The sequence below is a fragment of the Eumetopias jubatus genome, unplaced genomic scaffold (assembly GCF_037043125.1).
Source record: "Eumetopias jubatus isolate StellerSeaLion01/CBP00866 unplaced genomic scaffold, mEumJub1_p1.0 scaffold_11, whole genome shotgun sequence".
Classification (NCBI taxonomy): Eukaryota; Metazoa; Chordata; class Mammalia; order Carnivora; family Otariidae; genus Eumetopias; species Eumetopias jubatus.
Window position 1 is genome coordinate 46538357 of NW_028274817.1, and position 27098 is coordinate 46565454.

Consider the following 27098-nt stretch of genomic DNA (forward strand, 5'->3'; position numbering starts at 1 on the left):
CTGCTTTTCCCTCTCCCACTCCTTCTGCTGGTGTTCCCTCTCTCGCTGTGTTTCCCTCTATCAAATAAATAAATAAAATCTTTTTTAAAAAAAAGGAAAGAACATATAAATCTAAAAATAAAAGAAGCCCATTGTTGAATGCACTTACTAAATAATGATACTCATAGTTCTGGGAAACAATTATGCAAACATTTTGTTGCTGTTTCATCTTCTCAGCTCTGAGCATGCATGCTGTCTTTTCACATTTTTTAATTCAAGTATAATGAACATACATTGTTATATTAGTTTCAGGTGTACAATATAATGAATGATTCAACAATTTTATACATTTTCCAGTGCAGCCACTGTGGGAAACACTATGGAATTTCCTAAAAAATTTGAAATAGGGGCACCTGGGTGCCTCAGTCAGTTAAGTGTCTGCCTTCAGCTCAGTTCATGATCTCGGGGTCCCGGGATCAAACCCGCATCGGGCTCCCTGCTCAGTGGGGAGCATGCTTCTCCCTCTCCTTCTGCTCCTCCCCCTCCTTGTGCTCTCTGTCTCTCAAAAAATTAAATCTTCTAAAAAATTAAAAATAGAATCCCTATATCATCCAGTAATTCTACTGTCTTTTCATATTTTTAACAAGTGGTTCAAAACTCACTGAAATTCTTCATGGAAGCATTAGAAGATAAAACACATGTTTTAGGCAACAAAATTAAATAATAATGGAAACAATTTCAAATTTACTGTGTATTATTCTTTATAAAAAATAATTTTGCACAATGAAGGAAACCATCAAAAAGTCAGCCTAGTGAATGGGAGAAGATATTTGCAAATGATATATCTGATAAAGGGTTAATATCCAAAATATATAGAGAACTTACATAACTCAACACCAAAAAAATCCTCCCAAATAATCTGATTAAAAATGGGCAGGGGAACTGAATAGATATTTTTCCAAAGAAGACATATAAGTAGTCAATAGACACATGAAAAGGTGCTCAGTATCACTAATCATCATGGAAATGCAAATCAAAATCACAATGAGATATCACCTTACACCTGTCAGAATGGCTAAAATAAAAAAGACAGGGGTGCCTGGGTGGCTCAGTTGGTTAAGCATCTGCCTTTGGCTCAGGTTGTGATCTCAGTGTCCTGGGATTGAGCCCTGCATAAGGCTCCCTGGGAGCCTGCTTCTCCCTCTCCTTCTGCCCCCTGCCCCCGCTTGTGCTCTCTCTCTTGCTCTCTCAAATAAATAAATAAAATTTTTGAAAAAAACACAAAAAACCAAAAAACCAAAAAATAAGTGTTGGCGGGGATGTGGAAAAAAAGGAACTCTTGTGCGCTGTTGGTGGGAATGCAAATTGGTGCAGCCTCTGTGGAAAACAGTATGGAGGTTCCTCAGGAAGTTAAAAATAAAATTACTGTATGATCCAGTAATTCTACTACTGGTTATTTACCCAAAGAAGATGAAAACACTAATTGTGAAAAAGATACATGCACCCCTATGTTAATTGCAGCATTATGTACAATAGCCAAGATATGGAAGCAACTCAAGTGTCCATTGATAGATAAATGGAAGTGTGTGTGTGTGTGTGTGTGTGTGTGTGTGTGTAGATAGATAATGGAATATTACTCAGCCATAAAAAAGATGAGATGTTGCCATTTGCAATGATATGGATGGACCTAGAGGGTATAATGCTAAAGGCAATAAGTCAGAAAAAGACAAATATCATACAAGTTCACTCATGTGGAATAATGAATAAAGAAAAAAGATAAAAAAAAAACAGACTCTTAAATACAAAGAACAGACCTGTGGTTCCCAGCGAGGAAGTGGGTGGGGGGAGAGTGAAATAGACAAAGGGGATTAAGAGTAGACTTACCTTGATGAGCACTGAGTAATGTATAGAATTGTTGAATCATATTGTACGTGTGAAGCTAATATACCACTGTATGTTAATTATACTTCAATACAAAAATGGGATGCGCATAAATAAAAATAATAAAACACCTCTTAGAAGAAAAAAAACCCCTCTGACATAAAACAACATTTTACTTTTTGAATACATTTAGAGTCTCCTACTATTTTATAGGTATTCTGGGGTGGTAAAACTTCTGATTACAAGATATGGTTATATTTAATTTTAAAACTTTAAATAACAAACTTTATTGACATATAATTTACATATGATAAACTACATTTTAAAAAGTATCGAATTTGATAAATTTTGACATCTCATATACCCATTAAACCATCACCAAAATTGAGATAGTAAACATTCATTACCTTCAAGTTTCCTTGTGCTGTTTTGTAATCTTGACTTCCTGTTCTTCTCTGTCCTGTAACACCCTTCTCCAGCAACTACTGCTCTGTTTTCTGCCACTATAAATTAATTTTTATTTTCTGGAGTTTTATATAAATGAAATCATGTGTTCTTTTTTGTCTGATTTTTTTTTCAGTCAGCATAATTATTTTGCGATTGATCCAAATTGCATATTGCAGTAATTCATTCCTTTCTATTGTTGAGTAGTGTTCCATTGTGTGGATAGACAACTTTAAAAAAAAATCCATTCACCTCTTAATGGACATTTGTGTTGTTTCTAGTTTTTGGCTATTATGAATAATGCTGTTATTAGCTTTCACATGCAAGTCTTTGCATGGACATAAGTGTTTGCTTTTCTTGGGTAAATACCTAAAAGTAGAAAGGCTGGGTCATATGGGAGATATATGTTTAACTCTTTGGGAAATTACTAAAGTCTTTTCCAATGTGGCTGTACCATTTTATATTCCCACTACAGTGTATGAGAGCTCTAGTTGTTTCAGATTCTGGTCAACATTCAGTACATTTTTTATTTTAGCCATTCTAATAACTGTAGTGGTACCTCATTGTAATTTTTGTTTGCATTTTCCTTAATGATTAATGATGTTGAGCATACTTTCATGAGTGTATTTGCTACTCATATATTTTATTTGGTGATATATTTGTTCACATTTTGTCCACTTAAAAATGTGGGTTGTGTGGTTTTTTAAATTATAATTTTGAGAGTTTTTACATATTCTGGATACAAGTCCTTATCAGATATACTATTTGCAAATATTTTCTTCCAGTAAATGGCTTGTCTTTTTATTTTTTTACCAGCATTTTTCAAAGAGCAGATGTTTTTAATTTTAATGAAGTCTAAATTATCAAGTTTTGGATCATGTTTTTAAGTGTCATATCTAAGAAATCTTCACATTTAAAAAAAATTTGCTTACGGATATCCTGTTTTTCCAGCATCATTTGTTGAAATGACTATCATTTCTCCACTGAACTCTTTTGTACCTTTATCAAAAATCAAGTGACTATAAACATAAGGTTTTATTTCTGGAGTCTTCTGTTCTATTGCTCTGTTTGTCTATCTGTATGCCAATACCACTCTCAATTATTGTAGATTTATAATAAGTCTTAAAATCAGGTTGTGTAAGTCTTCTAACTTTGTTCTATGTATGTTTTGCACCTCACAATATATTGTTATATATATTGTTTACTTTTAACATTCAATTACTTTTTTATTGAAGTACAGTGGACACACACTTACATTAGTTTCAGGTGTACAACATAGTGATTTGACAAGTTTATATGTTATGCTATGCTCATAATCATAGCTACCACCTGTCACCATATAATACTATTACAATACCATCATCTATATTCCCTATACTGTACCTTTTATTCCTGTGACTTATTCATTCCATAATTGGAAGTCTGTATCTCCCATTACTCTTCACCTATTTTGCCCATACCCTCACGTCTCTCCCCTCTAGAAACCATCAGTTTATTTTATGCATTGATGGGTCTGTTTCTGCTTTTTGTTTGTTTGCTCATTTGTTTTGTTTATAGATTCCACATGTAAATGAAATCATATGGTGTGTGCCTTTCTCTAACTTATTTCACCTAGCATAATATCTTCTACATCCATCCATGTTATTGAAAATGGCAAGATCTCATTTTTTATGGCTGAGTAATAGTCCACTGCATGTGTGTGTGTGTGTGTGTGTGTGTGTGTGTGTGTGTATGCATGCACACACACCATATCTTCTTTGCCCATTCATTCTATAAGAAAAAAATTTTTTTACCCACATAGTTTGCCATTGCATGTGCCCTTCATTCCCTTTTGTAGACCTATATTTCTTTTTTTTAGAGGGGGGTAGGGGCAGAGGAAGAGGGAGATCAAGAATCTCAAGCAGGCTGCACACTCAGTGCATGAGCCTGACACTGAGCTCGATCTCACAACCCCAAGATCACAACCTGAGCCAAAATCAAGAGTCAGATGCTTAACCGACTGAGCCACCCAGGTGCCCCTAGACCCATATTTCTATCTAGAGTATTTTTCTTCTGCCCAGAAGACTTTAACAATTTTTATAACGCAGGTCTACTGGAAATTAATTCTTTTAACTCTTGCATGTTTGAAAAAGGCTTTATTTCACCTCTGTTTTTGGATGATATTTTACTGGGTTTGGAATTCTAGGTTGACAGGTTTTTTTTTCCTTTCAGTATTTTAGAGATGTTCCACTGTCTTCTCGTTTCATGGTTTCCAATGATAAATTTCCTTTCATCATTATCTTTGTTTCTCTGTGTGTAACATGTACCCCCTGCCTCCAGCTTTGAAGAATATTCTCATTATCTCTGGTTTTAAAAAATTTGACTGTGGTGTGCCATATGGTGTAATTTTCTTTATATTCCTTTTGCATGAAGTTTAATTGAGTTTCTTCAATCTGACTGTCTAGTGTTCATCAGATTTAGAAAAATTTTGGCCACTGTTTCCTCAAAAAATTTTTCAGTCTCCTCATTTCCTTTGGTGACTCCAATTACATGTACATTGACCAGCTTAAAGTTGTTCTATAGTTCATTAATGCTCCCTGTTTTTTTTTTTTTTTTTGTCTTTTTTCTTACTGTTTCATTTGGATAGTTTCTATTGCAATGTCTTCAAATTCAGTAATCTTTTCTACTACAATGTATAATCTGCTGTTAATCCTATCCTGTGTACTTTTCATCTCAGACATTGTCGTTTTTACCTCTAGGTGTGGTTTGGGTATTTTTAAAAAATATCTTCCATGTCTTTATTTAACTTTTAAAAATTGGAATACAGTTAAAATGACTGTTTTAATGACCTTTTTTATTTTTTTGCTAATTCTAACCTTTCTGTCAGTTCTTAGTTTTTGATTTATCTCCTCATCATGGACTGTATTTTCCTGCTTTTTTGCATGCCTGTTAATTTTTTTATTGAAGTATAGTTGACACATAATGTTATATTAATTTCAGGTTTACACTGTAGTGATTTGATAACTCTGTATGTTATGCTGTGTTGAGCTCACCTCAAGTGTAGGTACCATCTGTCACGGTACAATACTATTAAATTGCCATTGACTGTATTCCCTATGCTATACCTTTCATTCTTGTGACTTAATCATTCCATAACAGGAAGCCTGTACCTCCTACTCCCCTTCACCCATTTACCCATTCTCCCACCCTCCTCCCTTCTGCCAACCACCAGTTCTCAGTATTTATGATTCTGTTTCTGTTATTTGTCTGTTCATTTGTTTCATTTTTTAGATTCCACATATAAATGAAATCATAGGGTATTTGCCTTTCCCTGTCTGACTTATTTCACTTAGCATAATACTCTTTAGGTTCATCCTTGTCATTGCAAATAATGCCTGTTAATTTTTTTATTGGGTACCAGATATTCCGATTTTTACTTTGCTGGATGCTGCATATTTTTATATTAGTGCAAATATGCTTGAGCTCTGTTCTGGGATGCACTTGAGTTACTTGGAAACAGATTGATCCTTTCAGGCTGTTTTGTTTAGATTTGTTAGGCAGGACCAGAGCAGTACACAGTCTAGGGCTAATTAGTTCCCATTATGGAAGCCAAGACCATTCTGTGTACCTTGCCCCATGCGCTGTGAATCAATTTGGCTGGTGGAACAGGCATTACTCCTGGCCCCATGTGAGTGACAGACACTGTTCCTTTGAATCCTTTCAGTTGGTTCTGTCCTTGGCCTAGGGTAATTTCATCACAGGCATGCCTTGCACTGATTGGTGCTGTGCTGAATACTCAAGGGAGACCCTCGGCAGCTCCTCAAAGATCTATGTGCAGCTCTCTCAGGTATTCTGTCCTATGAACTTTCCCAGACTCTCAGTTCTGTCACCTCAGCTCAAGGAGTTCACCAGGTTCTGCCTACATTCCTGTTCCGTGCACCATAATCTGGAAAGTGTCTCAAGACAGTGAGCCTGGAAAATCCGAGGTCTCACCCTGTTTGTTTATTATCTCTCAGGGATCACAGTTCTTCATTGCCTGATGTTCATTGTCTTGAAAACACCACTGTTTCATGTATTTTATCCATTTGGGGCAGTGGCTTCTTTCAGGCAAGGTGGAAATCCATTTTTTTGTTCCTCCGTCTTAGCTAGAATTAGAAGTCCACTGACATTCTAAAATCCCAAATTTTCATTACCAATTATAGTTTGCAGCCCAGTTTCAAATCTAACCTTTCAAAAATGTAGAACCATCATATTTCTTGTTATAACCATATCAGTTCTGATTATCTATGTTCAAGAGTATACAGAATCTGACACGTAGCAGTGTAAATCTTCTCACATCACTAATCAGTTTCTGTGTAAAACAGCATCATTTGCTTAACAACAGCAGTTTAATTCAGAACTTCTTGGTTTAAACTGATATCCTTTGAAAGACTCTGGTTCACTTTTTCATGTTCAGTGAAGTATAAATTTTACCCAAATTGTCCATTTTCCTTGGTCCAAACAGCAAAATGCTCTTACCATATCACTTTGGTGGGACATAACTGATAATCCAATAGAATTTATATGCAAAACCATCACATAATTACTACTTGTATGTTTAGAAGAACACTTTAATACCAGTTCAGTCTTTTTGTCCTTGAGCGTGGGTCAGTTTTTCTGAGATTCTTCTGTCATCTTGAATATTGTCAGCATGGTTTCTCACTTTGAAAAACAGTCCTTGAAACTTTAAATGGTGTCTAGATGCACTTTAACTCACAATTCATCTGTATTCTTGAAAAGAAAGTAAATGTTATTTTTCAAGACCCAGTTAAGTCTTAAGGCATGAATATACATATGAAACCTGACAAAATAAAAATAGCTAACAAAGAGCATTCTCTGTGTTATTACTTCATGCACTTTATATATTGTAAAAACTCATTTAATCTTTATAACAAGCCCAAAAGGGTAGGTAATTATCTTCATTTTACAAATGAGGATATGGAGGTGCTGAGAGGTGTAGGAACTTGCCCAGGGTCACACAACTAGTGAATAGTGAGGTTGGGATTCAAATGCAGGCAGTCTGGCTCCAGAGTCTATGCTCTTAATCATGACACCATACTGCTTCAGGAAAACAAAACCACTGTTCTCTCAGCTCTATGACTGCTCTTCAATTCCCATGAGTTAAGTTTAAACATATAAATACAAATAGATTTCTGGGTGAAGACATTCGGTAAACATTTACTGAATTTGTACTGTGTATCAGACACTGTGCTAAAAACGTTTCTGGGGACATGAAGTCCAGATACAGTGTCTGCCCCCAAGGAGGTTACGTATGGTAGAAGTTTCTAGTTTGAACATGCACTATATGTTGGGGAGAGGGAGAGGGACCAAGGTGCCCAACAAATTAAACACAGTGAAACTTGTTTATTTGCTGCCCGGTGCAGGGACGTTATTTGGTGTTTTTTTGATTTGCATCAATTTCCATTTTGGGAACACCAACAATGACTTTCAATGTAAATACTATTCTTCTAAGGATTTCTACATTTTTGATAATCTTTATATATATATATATATATATATATATATATATAGGGCCTTTATCCAAGGACATATAACTAATAAATAGTAAAGCTAGGATTTGAACCCAAGTCTGTCTTACACCACTATATTCATTATTCCATGCTTCCTATCAATTTGGCCCAGTTTTTTGTTTTTATAATTGGGCTTCAGAATTTAAAATAACTTGAGAAAGCTCTCCCCACCCCTTCTTGAAAACTAGCTGTTAGTGTTAATGTTCACTTATTAATTATTATTATCTCCTAATCTATAGGTTTAGGGTATAAATTAGATATATCCGCTTGGATATATAATTGAGAGAAGTATGTTAACCTTCCATTTTGATAGATTTTTCAGCTCCCTCTGGCTTTTGTATTTTCATTAAAATATCCTGACTTTTGAGCAGTAAATGTATATAATTTTCTAAATAAACAAACCATCTTTTCTAAAATAACTTCCTGTGCGTATGAGGTCCCACAAGGATGCTATATTAAGATATTAATCTGAGGGGCACCTGGGTTGCCAGTCAGTTAAGCGTCTGCCTTCAGCTCAGGTCATGATTCTGGGGTCCTGGGATCGGGTCCCCTGTCATGCTTCCTGCTCAGCGGGGAATCTGCTTCTCCCTCTCCCTCTGCCCTTCCCCCTGCTTGTGTGCTCGTGCACGCACACGTTCTCTCTCTCTCTCTGTCAAATAAATAAATAAAATCTTTTTAAAAAAAAGATATTTAATCTGAGTCTTGACACCCCACGATTAACATGGAACAAATTGTCCATCAGAGCTTGGGTTTGGACACTCATGTTATCTGAGCTGTGGTTTTCTCAGTAGATAATCCTTGCTCTTTTGACAACACATCTGTGACTGAATTTCAGTGAAGAGCCTTAACAAGTATTTTTGGGCTTTGGTTTCCCCACTAAACCCTAGGATTCATCAATTGGGAGAATATGAAAGGTCACAGGTTTCCTAACTTCAAATCTGTCTGGTTTTATTTGTGTCTCCATTATTTTTCTGAGTTAGGTTTTTCAAAACGTGTTATATCATTTACCATAAAACTCTTTGCATACAAAAGCGTTGTTTTTATTCCATATTTTTCTTTCTGAATTTCTACAATACATTCTATGGTTATGGGAGTGGTAATGGTGGTAAAACAGGCAGTAGGTTTCTTTTTAAGATATTAATGATAGATTTAGTACAGTTGTAATTTTGTTTGACCCTATGAGTTATCCAGAAGTGTCTTTAAATTTCCCAAATGTTTTGGGATTAAAAATGATGTCTTGTTATTGACCTCATATTTAATTTCACTGAGGTCAGAGATCATGACCTGTATGAGAATGGTTTCCCTGAAATTTACTGAGACTTGTATTACAACCTAGTACATGATAATTTGGCGGGGAGATGTTCCATATGTGCTTGAAAAGAATGTGATTTTGCAATTGGATATAGATTTCTACATATGTCCACTAAATCAAGCTTATTTTGTTGTTCAACTTGTCTATATATTTACTAATTTTTTTATCAGCTTGTACTGTCAACAACTGAAAGAGGTATATTAATCTCCCATTTTGATGGTTGATTTTTCAATTTCTTTCTAGTACATTTAATCTCTATATATTTGGAAGTGTTTAATTAGTGCATACAGGTTTATTTACTCTAAGTACTGATTTTCTTTAAGTGTTATAATGCTTTTATTGTCCCAAAGTTTTATTTTTTAGATGTTAATATAACTACATCCACTTTCTTTGGGTTGGCATTTACCTGGTATATCTTTTCCCATCTTTTTTATTTTCAATCTTCCCTTATCTTTATGTTTTAGATATGTCCCTTGTAAAATGGCACATAGCTGGATTTTTAGAAATTTTATCCAGCTGTTAACCTCTGCATTTTAATGGGTGAGTTTTACTCATATCTTTATTGATATATTGGAATTAGTTTTTACCATCTTCTTCTTGCTGTTTGTCTCATTTTTTTTCTATGCTTTCCTTTTTCTCCTTGCCTCAGAAATTTTTTTCTTATCCTGTTTTCTTCTCCCCGCTACTGATTATGCAAGATTGCATCTCAAGCGAACTGGCTGGTAACAGGGTCAGTGTTTGAAATAGCAACCCATGGTCAAAGGAGGGGTTGGGGTGGGATATGGCTTTTCTGAAAGGAGTCAGATTGACAAGTTATAGGAGAAAGGAGGCAGGGAGCTGAGGAAGTCATGGGTGATGGATTCTAAAACCTTTTCTTTACAAGTGTGAAACAAGGATGTCTGATAGGACCTGGAGGAAAGGGAAGTGGGAGTGTGAGATGAGATGAATGAAGGCTTAAAAATAGAACCTGAATAGACTAGATAAAGGAACTGAACTCAGGGCAGGTAAAAAGACTTATGGGTGACAGTGAGGTTGGAGACCAAGCATTGTGTAGGACTTGGGTGTAGGAACATACAAGGCAAGACTGTAACATTGGTACAGATTTTGTATCAATTTTGATGGGCAGTTGTAGCAGAGGGATGAAGATACATGGATATGGGAGATACTTGTGAGAGTGGTTCAAATATTGAGTCATTGGGAGTCCAGGATGGGTTGGAAAGGAAAACAGATCAGCGGGAGGCAAGTAGACCAAGAAAAAAAATGAAAGGTGGCCTCAAGAGACTGTGGTCTTGATGAGGTTAAAGAACAGGTTTAGTGGGAGTGAGCTATGGTCAGAAAATGGGGATTCTTGAATTTAAGATTTTAGAAGGAGGCAGTTCTGGTGGATCAAGTCCATGAGTGAAAAACAAAGGGAAGATATATAGTATTAGCAGTTCCATTTTCTTATGATGCTGTCTTTATTTCCTCAATGATGTTCTTACCTCCCTGGCTCTTGATATTACTTCTTCTCATTATTGTGCCCATGTGCCTGTTTCATCACAGAACTCTGCTGCCACTCCACAAATCTGGTTTTGTTCTTATTCCCAGTGTGCCTGTGCCATCCTTAGTCTTTAGCTGCCAGGCAGTTGGTGATACCTATTTTATTCATGAGAGGCTGATATTTTGGCCAGTGTTTCACTCCTAACCACACATAGGAGAATCCATTTGCACAATGCTTTTGATTGCTCTGTTCAATATTTTATTTTATTTATTTTTTCAAGATTTTACTTATTCATTTGACACAGAGAGAGAGCACAAGCAGGGGGAGCAGCAGAGGGAGAGGGAGAAGCAGCCTCCCCACTGAACAGGGAGCCGGATGTGGGGCTCGATCCCAGGACCCTGGGATCATGACCTGAGCTGAAGGCAGACGCTTAACTGACTGAGCCACCCAGGCACCCCAGAAGCTTAGTATCTTACAGTTCAGTAAAGACCAGGAAATAACCAAGTCAAGGAACTGTCGAGGTTTCAGGAACCTTATAACTCTGCTGTATTGTTTACACTCTTTATTGTCCTGTAGGTAATTAGTTAAAAAAAAAAAAGAGTGAAAAAGGGCTTATGGTCTAATTTTAAGGGAGCACAGAGAAGGTAAATAGGATCCTCATTTCCTTTCTCACTATGTCTACCCTGAGCTCTTTGACTGCCATGACTACGAATCTGTCCATTCAAATACCGTTCCTCTTCCTGAGGACCAGCCCCGTGCCTCCAGCTACTTTCTGGGCCTAATTACCGGGATATCCTGTATGTAGCAACAAACTCAGTATGACTAAAATGAAACTTCTTGCTTTACTTCCACATCTAGGTTCTTCTAACTCTTACCACTGTTAGGATTATCACTAATCCATCAGTTGTTAAATCCAGACATGCAAGGTAGGCATCTGTGACTTTGCCTTCTTCATCCTCTTAGTCACTCCATTCTGTCACTTCTGCTTCTCAAACTTTAATCTCTGTTCTTTGTCTTGCTGCCATGGTTTCCGCCTGCCCTGTAGCAGATTCAGCAAGTATGTGTATTCCAAACATGGGTTCCAAGCATTGTGATTGGCCCTTTAACACATATTATTTCATTTTCTTGATAACTTTGTGAAATAGGTCATTTTGTACCTGAGAAACCAGAGGGTGACAGAAATAAAATGACTTGCCAAGTTGGTTAGAGGCGCACTTATAAACCTAGATTGTCTTTTGTCTGGACTATTACAATAATCCCCCTGTCTCCTTTGGATTTTCTTTTTTTTTAGGATTTAAAAGTAAGAGATTTTTTATGTAAAAAAAATCATAACCATTTACAATAAAAAGTGAAAGTTGCCCCCTCCCAATTCTATTCCCCAAGAGAAACCAGTGATCATGGTTTTTCTTCCAGATCTTTTCCCCTGCATATGCAAATGTATAGATGAATACTTTACCAAACAAATCATTCAGTATAGTCCAGCAACTACTTTTTTTTTCCACTCCAAGATGTATTTTCATACAGACCTACCACATTTTTTAATGGTTGCATAGTATGCCATTATATGGAAGTATTATCTTGTTTAAAGAACTTTTTTGTTTTGCTCTTACAAATAATGTTGCAGTAATATTCTTGTATATATACTGTCGTATGCACATTTATTTGTATGAATTTTTCTATAGGTAGATTCTTAGAAGTGGTATTGCTTGGCTAAGGAATGTATATATTTTACAATGTGTTGTGTATTTTCAAACTGCACTTCAATTTATCTTTTGAATTAATCTTTTGTACTAAAGCTAGCGTGATCTCTGTAAAATGGATTTAATCATGTGATTTCCCAACATCAAAAACAAAGCAACAACAAACATGTTTGATGGACTTCTATTGTCTGTGTAATAAATTCAAAAATTCTTAATTTTTAAAAATGAGAGTTATAGGGGCGCCTGGGTGGCTCAGTTGGTTAAGCCTGTGCTTTTGGCTCAGGTTAGGATCCCAGGATCCTGGGATTGAGCCCCGCATTGGGCTCCCTGCTCGGTGGGGAGTCTGTTTCTCCCTCTCCCTCTGCCTCTCACCCCTGCCCCCGCTCATATCTCACGCTCTCAAAAATATAAATAAAATCTTTTTTTAAAAAAAGAATGAGGATGATATTCGCTGTGGGTTTTTCATAGATGGATTTTATGAACTTGAGGAATGTTCCCTCTATCCCTATACTCTGAAGAGTTTTAATCAGGAAAGGATGTTGTATTTTGTCAAATGCTTTTTCTGCATCAATTGAGAGGACCATATGGTTCTTCTCTCTCCTCTTATTAATGTGTTCTATCACATTGATTGATTTGCGAATGGTGAACCACCCTTGCATCCCAGGGATAAATCGCACTTAGTCGTGGTGGATGATCCTTTTAATTTATTGTTGGATCCTATTAGCTAGGATTTTGTTGAGGATTTTGGAATCCATATTCATGAGGGATATTGGTCTGAAATTCTCCTTTTTTGATGGGGTCTTTGCCTGGTTTGGGGATGAAGGTAATGCTGGCCTCATAGAATGAGTTTGGAAATTTTCCTTCTGTTGCTATTTTTTGAAGCAGCTTCAGTAGAATAGGTATTATTTCTTCTTTGAATGTTTGGTAGAATTCCCCAGGGAATCCATCAGGCCCTGGACTCTTGTTTTCTGGAAGGTTTTTGATTACTGCTTCAAACTCGTTACTGATTATTGGCCTATTTAGGTTGTCAATTTCTTCCTGTTTCAGTCTTGGCAGCTTATAGGTTTCCAGGAAGGCCTCCAATTCATCCAGATTGCTCAGTTTATTGGCATATAGTTGTTGATAATAATTTCTAATAATTGTTTCTATTTCCTTGGTGTTAGTCGTGATCTCTCCCCTTTCATTTATAATTTTATTAATTTGGGTCCTTTCTCTTTTCTTTTGGATAAGTCTGGCCAGTGGTTTGTCGATCTTATGAATTCTTTCAAAGAACCAACTTCTAGTTTTGTTGATCTGATCTACTGTGTTTCTGGTTTCTAATTCATTGATTTCTGCTCTAATTTTAATTATTTCTTTTCTAATGCATGGCTTAGGCATCATTTGTTGCTTTTTCTCTAGTTCTTTAAGGTGTAGAGTTAGTTGGTGAATTCGGGATTTTTCTATTTTTTTTAAAGATTTATTTATTTATTTTGAGAGAGTGAGAATGAGAGAGAGAGAAAGAGTACATGAGAAGGGGGAGGGTTAGAGGGAGAAGCAGGCTCCTCGCTGAGCAGGGACCCCGATGCGGGACTCGATCCCGGGACTCCAGGATCATGACCTGAGCCGAAGGCAGTCGCTTAACCAACTGAGCCACCCAGGCGCCCCAAGGGATTTTTCTATTTTTTGAGTGAGGCTTGGAAGGCTATGTATTTCTCCCTTAGGACCGCCTTTGCAGTATCCCATAGGTTTTGGACTGATGTGTTTTCATTTTCATTGATTTCCATGAATTGTTTAAGTTCTTCTTTGATTTCCTGGTTGACCCAAACATTCTTGAGCAGAGTGGTCTTTAGCTTCCAAGTGTTTGAATTTCTGCCAAGTTTTCTCTTGTGATTGAGTTCCACTTTTAAAGCATTGTGGTCTGAGACTATGCAGGGAATAATCTCAATCTTTTGGTATCGGTTGAGACCTGATCTGTGATCCAGTATGTGATCTATTCTGGAGAAAGTTCCATGTGTACTCGAGAAGAATGAGTATTCTGTTGTTTTAGGGTGGAATGTTCTGTAAATATCTATGAGGTCCATCTGGTCCAGTGTATCATTCAAAGCTCTTGTTTCCTTGTTGATTTTCTGCTTAGATGATCTGTCCATTGCTGAGAGTGGAGTATTGAGGTCTCCTACAATTAATGTATTGTTATCAATATGACTCTTTATTTTGGTTAACAGTTGGCTTATGTAGATGGCTGCTCCCATGTTGGGGGCATAGATATTTACAGTTGTTAGATCTTCTTGTTAGATAGACCCTTTAAGAATGATATAGTGTCCTTCTGTGTCTCTAACTACAGACTTTAGTTTAAAATCTAATTTGTCTGATATAAGAATTGCTACCCCAGCTTTCTTCTGAGGTCCGCTGGCATGGAAGATGAACTCAAAGTGGATGAAAGACCTCAATGTGAGATAGGAATCCATCAAAATCCTAGAGGAGAACATAGGCAGTAACCTCTTTGACATCGCCCACAGCAACTTCTTTCAAGATACATCTCCAAAAGCTAGTGAAACAAAAGCAAAAATGAACTTTTGGGACTTCATCAAGATAAAAAGCTTCTGCACAGCAAAGGAAACAGCCAACAAAACAAAGAGGCAACCCACAGAATGGGATAAGATATTTGCAAATGACACTACAGATAAAGGGCTGGTATCCAAGATCTATAAAGAACTTCTCAAACTCACAACACCCAAAAAACAAATAATCAAGTCAAAAAGTGGGCAGAAGATAGGAAAAGACACTTCTCTGGAGAAGACATACAAATGGCTAACAGATGCATGAAAAAATGTTCATCATCATTAGCCATCAGGGAAATTCAAATCAAAACCACATTGAGATACCACCTTACACCAGATAGAATGGCAAAAATGGACAGGGAAAGAAATAACAAATGTTGGAGAGGTTGTGGAGAAAGGGGAACCCTCTTACACTGTTGGTGAGAATGCAAGTTGGTACAGCCACTTTGGAAAACAGTGTGGAGGTTCCTCAAAAATTTAAAAATAGAGCTACCCTATGACCCAGCAACTGCACTACTGGGTATTTACCCCAAAGACACAGATGTAGTGAAAAGAAGGGCCATATGCACCCCAATGTTCATAGCAGCAATGTCCGCAATAGCCAAACTGTGGAAAGAGCCGAGACACCCTTCAACAGATGAATGGTTAAAGAAGATGTGGTCCATATATACAATGGAATATTACTCAGCCCTCAGAAAGGATGAATACCCAACTTTTACATCAACACGGATGGGACTGGAGGAGATTATGCTAAGTGAAATAAGTCAAGCACAGAAAGTCAATTATCATATGGTTTCACTTATTTGTGGAACATAAGGAAGAGCATGGAGGACACTAGGAGAAGGAAGGGAAAAATGGGGGGGAATGGAGGGGGAGATGAACCATGAGAGACTATGGACTCTGAGAAACAAACAGGGTTTTAGAGGGGAGGGGGGAGGGGGGATGTGTTAGCCCGGTGACGGGTATTAAGGAGGGCAGGTACTGCATGGAGCACTGGGTGTTATACGAAAACAATGGATTGTGGATCACCACATCAAAAACTAATGATGTATGGTGACTAACATAACATAATAAAATTTAAAAAAATAAAAAATAAAAAATAAAGAATGAGAGTTATAAAATTTAGCCCAAACCTATCTTTCCTAGCATTTCCACCCCCACCAACAAAAATATACTGTTTTATAAGGAAAAATCCACCTCTTCTATAAAACCTTCCAAGTATACAGGTCTTTCTCTTCTCTCTCTCTGCAGGATAGAATTAATTACTTCCTTCTTTAGGTTCCTGTAGCATTAAATTTATTATCCCTCTGATAGCACTTTGTACATTGTACTGTATTTATTTGTATCTGTCTCCCCTACTAGTCTGTGAACTTAAGGACAGGAATCGTGTCTCACTCATCTCTGTATCCCTAGCACTTTGCACAATCCCTGTCAGAGTGGGTGCTTAACAAATGTGTGTGCAATGGGTGAAGATGTTCTTCAGGTAGTGGTAGCAATAAGAACTTTGGGAGATAGAGTAAGTGATGGAAGTTATGGAGTGTAGCATAAAGCTAACTGAGTCCTGAGAACATGGAAGCTGGTCAGGAAAGGAGAAATGGGCTTCAACTGCCAGGAGTCCCCATGTGGTTTTTCTCCTCCACTACAGAGACCAGCCGTCTGACTATTTGGATTAATAGACTTGGGACTTGGGAACATGTATTGAAAACTGGATGATTGAGGATTCACTTGGTGTTGGGAGAGTTTGACTTAGCTGTTCTGTGCTTATTCCAGACTAAGATGCTTTTTCCAGACTAAGATGCTTATGCTGAGAGATTCAACCCTCTTCCAGAGTCATGAATAAGTTTTTCTTCTTGAAAAATCAAAGCCTCCTCATTTTTAGGGCAGGATTCGGGTGGGAGTAGGAATGGTAAAGGTCAGATACTTCTACATTGTCTTTTTTAGCCTGGCTTCAGGGGAAAGTAGCCTACGAAGAGGCTCTAGGGCTGTGGGCCTATTCTGGAATAAATTATCTGTGTGAAAATAGTTATTATCTTATTTCAGGCAACTCTGGTGGCTCTTCTGGTCTGGTTGCTTTGAAGAAAGGAGAGTAGAAGAAAAAATAGGATAAATCATGTCAGAGATACTTGACCTCTCCTTTCTGTCTGAGGTGGAGAGGGATTTGATCCTTAGTGTTCTACAACGAGATGAGGAGCTCCGGAAAGCAGATGAGAAAAGGATCAGGTAAGTGTTCCAGAAAAAGCGCAGGTTCCCAGACCTTTGATCAGTTTTATCTGGACCTTTCCTTATACCTCCCATGTGACTTTCAGAGGAACTTGTGTACAGGTTTACAATTCCTCACTGGGTCAGGTTGGGCTCTCTAAACTTGTTGCTTCCACAGAACCAGTCTTACTATCTCTACCCCTCAACAACTTGCCATCCAACCTGTGCAGATTGTGAATGCACTTGTGCTTCTCTCTGGGGTCTTGGCAGGCGACTGAAGAATGAGCTACTGGAGATAAAAAGGAAGGGGGCCAAGAGGGGCAGCCAACACTATAGCGATCGGACCTGTGCCCGGTGCCAGGAGAGCCTGGGCCGTTTGACTCCCAAGACCAACACTTGTCGGGGTTGTAATCACCTGGTGTGTCGGGACTGCCGCATCCAGGAAAGCAATGGTACCTGGAGGTGTAAGGTGTGCACCAAGGAAATGTGAGTATCACCTATGGAGAGAGAGAAAAGGAAGTCCCAGCTGTGGGGAGAATTTCCCTCCTTGGCCTTTGTTAGTTAAATGACAGGAGCCATTTTTTAAAAAAAAATTCACCTGTCACTTTCTTTTATTCCTTCCTAGAGAGCTGAAGAAGGCAACTGGAGACTGGTTTTATGACCAGAAAGTGAATCGCTTTGCTTATCACACAGGCAGTGAGATAATTAGGATGTCCCTGCGCCGTAAGCCTGCAGGTACTGGCCCTGTCTGGAAGTGTTTTGTTGTGGTTGTTGTTTGTTTGTTTGTTGTTGTTGTTTTTGAGGTGCTTGACTTCAGTGATAGATCCTCTGATGTGGAGTCCTGTTATAGTCTTACTGGTGGTGTCCTCACTTCATGGGCTCTGTGGGGGAATATAAAGATTATATTGCCATCCCTTCTGCAAGTGTGATGTGTTTCCCTTTTCCCCCTCATCACCACCACTCTGCCACGCTTTTGTTTGTCTTGAAGTGAATAAAAGAGAGATGCTGGGACAGCCCCTTCTACATCAGTCACAGATGGATGATATCTGGCCGGGAAGAAAGATCATTCAGGAGCAACAGAAGAAGCCTAGGTAAGAACTAGCATTCATTTACAGAAATGCTACACATCCTTTTAACTTATTTTAACATTATTTTAAACTTTCTTCTATTTATAAAATAATAGCTGTTTATTACAGGAAAATTTGGAAAGTACAGAAAAGAATAAAGAAAGAGGGAAAAAATACTATCTTACAACCCACATGTAAATATTAACATTTTGGCATATTTACTCTGTTCTTTTTTTTAAAAACATTTTATTTATTTATTTGAGAGAGCGAGAGAGCATGAGCAGGGGGGAGGGGCAGAGGCAGAGGGAGAAGCAGACTCCCTGCTGAGTGCGGCACTCAATCCCAGGACCCTGTGATCATACCTGAGCCAAAGGCAGAGGCTTAACTGACTGAGTCACCCAGGTGCCCTTACTCTGTTCTGTTAAGAACAATTTAAAGACGAATAAAAATAACACATATTCATTATTAAAAACTTAACCAGTATAGGAAACAGTAAAGAAAGCCACAAATCACCCAAATTCCTACTAGCCCAGTATTCACATGTGAAAATTATTTCAGATATCTTTTGTGTGTATATATAGATAGAAGGATGGTGGGTGGATAGACTGAAAAATCTGTGTGATATTGGATCATAATATATACATTAAGAGCATGCTATGAAATTTTACTTGAATTTAACAGAATAAAACAGAAGAAATAAAATTGAAGAATTGCTCATCTTCAAATGTTTCTTTACCATAAAAGATATTAGTCATTAACATCCTTCTAAGTTTAAGAAAAAAAAATCATAAAAACCATTGAGTAGTCATTTTTTCCCTGGAGTCTTTTTGGCAACAGCCCTATTGAGATATACTTCACATACCATACAATTCACCCATTTATAGTGTATTTTTTTATTTTTTTTAAAGATTTTATTTATTTATTTGAGAGAGAGAGAACAAGAGACAGAGAGCACGAGAGGGAAGAGGGTCAGAGGGAGAAGCAGACTCCCCGCTGAGCAGGGAGCCCGATGCGGGACTCGATCCCGGGACTCCAGGATCATGACCTGAGCCGAAGGCAGTGGCTTAACCAACTGAGCCACCCAGGCGCCCCACCCATTTATAGTGTATAATGCAGTGGTTTTTAGTGTGTTCACAGAACTGTGCAACCATCACCTCAACTGATTTTTAGAACTTTTCATCGCCTTAATAAGAAACCCTGTACTCTTTAGCTATCCCTCCCCCAACTTCCTTATCCTTCTACCCCTCCTAAGCATTCACTGCTCTACTTTCTATCTCCATATATTTGCCTATTCTGGGCATTTCGTTTAAATGGAATCAAAGAATATGTGGTCCTTTGTGACTGTCTTCTGTCACTTAACATAATGTATTCAGGGTTCATCCACGTTATAGCATGTGCCAGGACTTAATTTCTTTTTATTGCCAAACAATATTCTATTATATATTCTGATAATATTCTGTTATATGTATATACCACATTTAATTTTTCCATTCATCTGTTGATGGACATTTGGATTATTTTCACTTTTTGGTTATTATAAGTAATGCAGCTATGAACTTTCATTATGAGTTTTTGTATGGACATAACATTTTCATTTCTTTTAGGTAGATACCTAGGAGTGGAGTGCTAGGTCAATCATTTAGTCATTTTAAAAAATCTACTTGTTTCAATATCACCAGTAGACTCTCTGCTATGAAAGAGGAGGAGATTAGCTTTCTTAAACTTTCTCCCAATGCTTTCCCCTACTCCCATTTTTTTTACTCAAATCACTTTTACTTTGTTAGCACTTATAACATTTACATTCTGTTATGCAACCATAAATCATCTGCCTGTTTTATCTGTTTGTTTAGTTTTATTTCATATTTAAAAGGATTGTCAGCTTATAATCAGGCCTTGGAACGTGACTCCTCTATATTTCTGAATTCTTTCCTTTCATTTATTTCTTGGTTGTTTGGATTTTACCACTGAGAAGTTCCTTCAAGAAGGGCTTGCAGAAGCTATGTTTATTTTGCTCTTTCATGTTAAGAATGTCTGCCTAGTGACTTTATACTTGAATGATATCTTGGCTGGGTATTGTATTCTTGGGTCATACTTTTTTTCCCTCAGAATGTTGTAGACACTACTCCATTGTCTTCTGCCACTGAATGTGACTGTGATGAAGTCTGAGGCCAGCTAGCCTTTTGTTTTTCTCCCTTGTAGGTAACTGAGTGTGTGTGTGTGTGTGCACACACATGTGTGCACATGTGCATGTGTGCACATATCGCAGTGGTGATCATCCTGTATCATTTCCCCCTAATATGTACCCTTGATGAGTCCTTTCTTCATTGCAGGAAAATTTTTCTGTATCATACCCTCTGAACTTTTTTTCTGTTTCATTAGTTAAGTTTCCCACCTTAGGGACATTGGATTTCTTTTTTGTAAAAATTTTTTTTTATTTATTTGACAGGGAGACAGAGAGCACAAGCAGGGGGAGCGGCAGAGGGAGAGGGAGAAACAGACTCCCCGCTGAGCAGGGAGCCTGATGCGGGACTTGATCGCAGAACTCTGGGAGCATGACCCCAGCCGAAGGCAAATGCTTAATGACTGAGCCACCCAGGCGCCCCTGAGGACATTGGATTTCTTCTTTCTTTCTTTCTTTTTTTTAAAGATTTTATTTATTTATTTGACAGAGAGAGACACAGCGAGAGAGAGAACACAAGCAGGGGGAGTGGGAGAGGGAGAAGCAGGCTTCCCGCAGAGCGGGGAGCACGATGAGCGGCTCAATCCCAGGACCTGGGATCATGACCCAAGCCGAAGGCAGATGCTTAACGACTGAGCCACCCGGGTGCCCCGGATTTCTTATTTCTTTATTCTCCTTTTCTGTCCTTTAACTATCAAATGCAAGAGAAAAGAAAGGTAAAAGCAATGAACTGTGATTAACCCAACCCTTTCCTCTATGCTATTACTTTGACTTTCAGACATTTTCGTTATTCCCCCTCTTCCCTTTCTTTTTGCTATATCTAATGTACTTTTAGAACGAATTATCTTGAGACACCTGGGTAGCTCAGTTGGTTAAGCGCCTGACTCTTGTTTCAGCTCAGATCATGATCTCAGGCTCATGATCTCAGGCTTATGATCTCAGGATCGTGAGGTCAAGCCCTACATTGGGCTCCACGCTTAATGCAGAGTGTGCTTGAGATTCTTTACCCCTCCTTCCCCCTCTGCCTCTGCTCCTCCCTACCCCATGTGCCATTTTCTCTCTCTCAAGTAAGTAAGTAAATAAATATCTTTTAAAAAGAGAATGAATTATCTTGATTAGGTTTTAATTTGTTCTTTGCTCTTAGTCTTCCTTTGCCCCTAATTTTGTTTTATCATCTTTCCTGTTTGAGCTCTTATGCTTTATCTAATCTATATTCTTATTAAGTTCCTATATAGTATAGAGTACTCACAAGAAAGCTACTAATTTTCTTAGGGTTATATTCTTCTCCAGAATAGTTCTCTGCCTATATTGCAAGTTGATTCTATTTCTCTCTACCTCATGGCATATTTATATATCTGCCAGACCATTTCTTCTCATTTTACTCATGTTTAACCTAGGAAGTTCTGCCTGTATCTTTTATTTGTTCTGATACAGTGTGTGAATCCTCCTTGACAAGCCTCTCACCTCAACCTGAGACAATTTATCTCTTCCCTACCCCCAACTGTACTTTAAGAATAGAATATTGCTTGTGATATGCTTCTTTTTTGGTACCTGAGGGGAAGGGCAAAAGGCAGCTTGGGGGTCTTGGGTTTGGGTCTGCTGAAATTCTCTTAATTGTCCAGGCTCACAGTCCAGCTCTGGATGCATCCTCTAACTCATACCCTTGCTCCCCTAGAGATCACACACCCCAGCTGTCGTGTCTACCTCTTGGGATCCTCCAGTGGTAACTGGGGCTACAAATCTTGGGAACTTTTGTTTTCCTAGACTCGTTCCAGGACTGCTGACTCACTCACTTCAGCTGCACATCTCTATATCAGATAGAGTTTTGCTGTGCTAAATCTTTTCTTCTGTTTTCTTAGCCATGACTTTTTGAACTTCATGACCTGAGGCTTTACTCCTTGTTTGGTTGCTGCTGGTGAATTTTTTGGCTTTTTATTTGTGTTTTTTTCCCCCCTACCCTTCCCTCAGCCAAAGGGAAGTGACTTAATCATGTTTTATATGATTGTTGAAAAGCAATATAGAAATATGTAAAATGAGTCCCCAGTAACCTCACTGCTTCTGCCCCAGACGATTATTGTTAATAGGCATTACTAGTTTTGGTGTATGGACTACCAGACTGTCTAAATGTACAAATATAGATTGGATTCTTAAATTTTTATTTTTTAAAAAGATTATTTATTTACTTGAGAGAGAGTAAGAGAGAGAGAGAGGGCACAGAGGGAGAGGGAGAAGCAGACTCACTGGTGAGCAGGGAGCCCGATGCAGGACTCGATCCCAGGACCCTGGGATCACGACCTGAGCCAAAGGCAGACGTCCACCTGACTGAGCCACCCAGGCACCCTGGATTCTTAAATTTTTAATCTCTTTTTAAAAAAGGACCATACTACATACATACTTAGTGGTAAAAAATGAAAGAGAAAGAATTTTAAAAACTCAATTAATATAGATAATCCCATAGAAAATTGGCAAAATATTTGAACAGACATTTTGCCAAAGGCGACATACAGATTTCAAATAAGCACATAAAAAGATGCTCAACATCTTTACTTATTAGGGAGATACAAATTAAAATCATAATAAGATACTACCATATACCCACTAGCTGGCTAAAATGTAAAAACTGACCATACCAGTTGTTGGTGAGGATGTAGAGCAACTGGAATTCTCATACACTGCTGGTGGGAGTGTGCAACAGTGCAGCCCCTTTGAAAACCAGTTTAGTAGTAGTTTAGTTAAATGTGTACTACCTTGCGATTCAGCCATTCCATTTCTCGGAATTTACTCAAGAGAAGCGAAAGCATATGTCCATGCAAAGACTTGTACATGATTGTTCATGGCAGCTTTGTTTGTAATAGCCAAAACCTGGAAACAACTCAAATGTCTATTAACAGGTGAAGGGATAAATTGTGGTTGGCTTATACAGTGGAATACTACTCAGCAATCGAAAGGAATAAACTATTGATACAAGGAATAACATGGGTGAATCTCAAAATAATCCTGTTGAGTGAAAGAAGCCAAACAAAAGAGAGGACATACTGTATGATTCTATTTATATAAAATTCTAGAAAATGCACCCCACATTTTAGTGGCAGAACACAGATCAGCACTTTCTGTCTAGGGACAGAGGCAGGGAGGGAGGAATGGATTATGAAGGCGCAAGAGGAAACCCTTGAGAGTGATAGATGTATTCACTCACTTAATTGAGGTAGTGGTTTCATGAGTGTATGTATATGCTAAAACTCATCAAATTGCACACTTAACCCCATGCAGTTTATTTATGTCAGTTATAACTCAAGGTGTAAAAGGAACAACTCTAGAAAAATATAACATTGACATCTTTCCGTGTCCGCACCAAGGGTCTATCTCATTCTTTTTGCTATCTGTATGGTGTTTCATTGTGTGTGTGTACTGTGATTTTATCCACACAGCTTCGGGTGGGTGACTCATCTGTTCTAGGTGATGAGGCCGCCCCTTTTTCCTTTTGGATAAGGATAAAAATGGCTTTTATTTCCTGAATCTGATTAACACATCTGACATCATCGGTCAGAATGCAATTTCTGAAAACTACTGCTTCTGGCTATCTAGGACCTCTTGTCTCATTGGACCCAGAAGACTTATTTATCCTAAACATGGAAGCAGATTAAGTGGCCATAAATGATCTTTGCCATAAAATTATGAAGCCTCAGAGGTAATCAAATACAGCCCTCTTGTTTTTACAGAAAAGAAAGCAAGATAAGTGATTTCCCCGAGATCATACAGATAGGTAGAGGCCAGGACTCCCATCTCTTAGTCTATTTTTTACTGCACAGATGTCAGTAATTGCCTTTTTGCCCTAGGGTTATTTGTATCAGCTCTGGATTAGTATGTATTCATCTTAAGGAAAAAATACAAGCAAAAAACACACTCCATGGGCTATTGTTAAACTGCCTCTCTAGAGGAATGGTTCTGCTTTGGATTCCTTATTCTTTGGAGCAAAGAGGGGAAAAAAGTAAAAATGAAATCAACTTCCCTGCTCTGCCTTGGACAATAAAGCTAATATATCTCTCAAGAAATGACCACCGTTTCACTCTTGCAGGCCCCAGGATTTCAACCCCCGCTGTCTGTTTTCATAAAGCTATTGCAAACATCATGTGATAACTTGGAAAGTTTATTCTTTACTGCCTAAGACATTATAGATTCTGGTTATTTTGTTCTTTTTTTTTCTGGTTACTTTGCTCTTTGTTCATATATTAGTTCATTCATTTTTTAAACAAATATCTGTGAATGCCTACTATTTGCCAGGCACTGTTTTAGGCCATGGGATACACTGGTAAATACAAGAAAGTCCCTTGCTTGTGGAGCTTAGATTTGGGGATAGGGAGACACAGACAGTAATCAAATGCATATATCAAATCAGATGTTGACAAGTGCTATGGAGAAATTGAAGTAGGCTAAAAGGATAGGGAGTGCCAGGAAAACATGTGTGCTGTTTTACTTAGGATAGCCAGGGAAAGTCTTGATAATACGGTGATACCTGAGCAAAGACATGAAGCAAATGAAGGAGCAAATCCTGAGAGTATCTGGGGGAAGAGCATTGTGGGCAGAGAAAGCAGAAGATAGAAAGACCTTAAGGTGAGTTGGTATTTGGCATGTTTGAATACTCTGGAACTGAGTGAGCAAGGGGAGAAGTGGTAGGAGGTGAGGACAGAGAAGGGATCAGAAGCAGATCATGTACGACTTTGTTGGCATCTTGTAAGGACTCTGTCTTTCACTCCGAGTGACATGATACAATTTTTCTATTTTTAAATTGAGGTAAAATTCACATAACATACAATTCATCATTTTCACAAGTTTAAGGCATGCCATTCAGTGGCTTTTAGTACTTCGAGAATGCTGCGCAACCATCGCCATGGTCTAACTTCAGAACATTTCCATCACTACAGAAAGAAACCCCGTACCTCTTAAGCAGTCACTCCCCATTTCTTCCAGTCCCTAATCTGCTTTCTGTCTCTCTGTGGGTTTGCCTACTCTGAATATTTCATACAAGTGGAGTCATAGAAAATACTTCTTGCTTCTTTCACTTCGCGTAATGTTTTCAAGGTTCATCTATGTTGTAGTATGGATCAGAACTTGATTTCTTTTTATTGACAGTAATATTTCATTGTATAGGATATACCACATTTTGTTTATCCATTCATCCATTGGTGAGTATTTAGCCTGCTTCCACCTGTTGGCTATTGTGAATAATGCTGGTCTGAACACTCATGTACAAGTTTTCGTGTGAACACGTTTTCAGTTCTCTTGGGTATATACCTAGAAGTGGAATTGCTGGGTCATATGGTAATTCTATGGTGGATTTATATTTTATTTTATTTTATTCCTTAAATTTATTTATTTTAAAGATTTCATTTATTATTATTATTATTTTTTGTCAGAGAGAGCACAAGCGGGGGGAGTGGCAGGCAGAGGGAGAAGTAGGCTCCTTGCTGAGCAAGGAGCCCCTGGATTTATATTTTAAAAGCTCATTTTGACTGTTCTATTGAGGATAGATTGTGTAGGGACAAGGGTAGAAGTAGGGAGTTCAGTCAGGAGGCTATTGTGACCACATTGTGACCAGTAGCTGGATGATGGTGGTTTGGACCAAAGTAATGGCAGTGGAGGGGCTGAGAACTGGTCAGATTCTAGATATAATTGAAGACAAAGCCAAGAGTATTTGCTAACAGATTGGGTTTGTATTGTGCGAGAATGAGGGGAGTTAAGGGAAACTGTTAAGATTTTTGACCAGACCAATGAAAGGAGAAAGCTGTCATTTGATGAAATTGAGAGAAGAACAGGTTTGGGGGAGGATTAGGGCCTTAGTTTTGCACTTGCTGTGTTTGAGACATCCAAGCAGAAATGTCAAGTAGGCTGTTGGAACTACAAGCCTGGCGTTTGAGTGAGAGTTAAATTTAGGAGTTATTGGTTTATAGAGGATATTTAAAGCCATGAGGCTAGATGAGATCATTTAGGGATAATTCTAGATAGTGAAGAGAAGCAGCCTAAGGAATAAGCCTGGACACAATCCAAAAATTGGAGGTTTAGGAGACGAAGGACCAGCAAAGGAGCCCGAGAAGGGGGCTGCAGCAAGGTCAGGGGACCACAGAGTGTTATGTCCTGGCAGCCAAGTGAAATTAGTTGAGATTCTTGAGGAAGAATGATTTTTCCCTTTTTCTTACTGCTCTCACAAATTCCTTGAGGCTCGGGAATGGTGTCCTTCCTTTTAGCAATGAGAACTGCTGTTTTGAATGCCCAGGGTCATCCATAAAGCTGAGAAAGAATTCTGGTCTTCTGAATATGGTCTTTGAAACATACTTCTTATTTATGTGTCTACTTTAAGCCCCACTGAGGGGATTCAGTCAACAAATATAGGAGTGCCCACTGTATGGCAGTTTCTCTTCTAGGCACTGGGAACACAGCAGTGAATAAAATATGTGGTCACTGATCTCACAGAACTTAGTCTAATGGAGGAGAAAGTCATTAAATAGGTCATTTTAAAAAATTATTGGATAAATTAAATAATTTGTTTAAAAGACATAAATAATTACATATGGGATGACTGCTATCAAGAAATGAGGGTGCTTTCAGAGCATAGAGGAAGGTTACTAATCCAGACTTGGAGTGGGGACATATAGAGATCTAGAGGAATTAACATAGAAGGAGAGTCCTGAAGAAGGAGTTGATATAACCAGGTGAGGAAAACGGTCATTGTGAAAAGAACATCCCAGGCAGAGAAAAGAGTAAAAGGGAGAACTT

At 38.1% G+C, this 27098-nt stretch overlaps 1 protein-coding gene across 1 annotated transcript in view; it reads left to right on the plus strand.

Moving 5' to 3' along the window:
* Window positions 1-27098, plus strand: part of SYTL4 (synaptotagmin like 4) — a 62807-nt gene that overhangs the window by 19702 nt on the left and 16007 nt on the right. The window contains exons 2-5 of the mRNA XM_028101463.2: window positions 16923-17102; window positions 17352-17567; window positions 17707-17816; window positions 18070-18172. Of these exons, the coding sequence (XP_027957264.1) occupies window positions 16993-17102; window positions 17352-17567; window positions 17707-17816; window positions 18070-18172 (539 nt within the window). The 5' untranslated portion in view covers window positions 16923-16992. The remainder of the gene's footprint in view (window positions 1-16922; window positions 17103-17351; window positions 17568-17706; window positions 17817-18069; window positions 18173-27098) is intronic.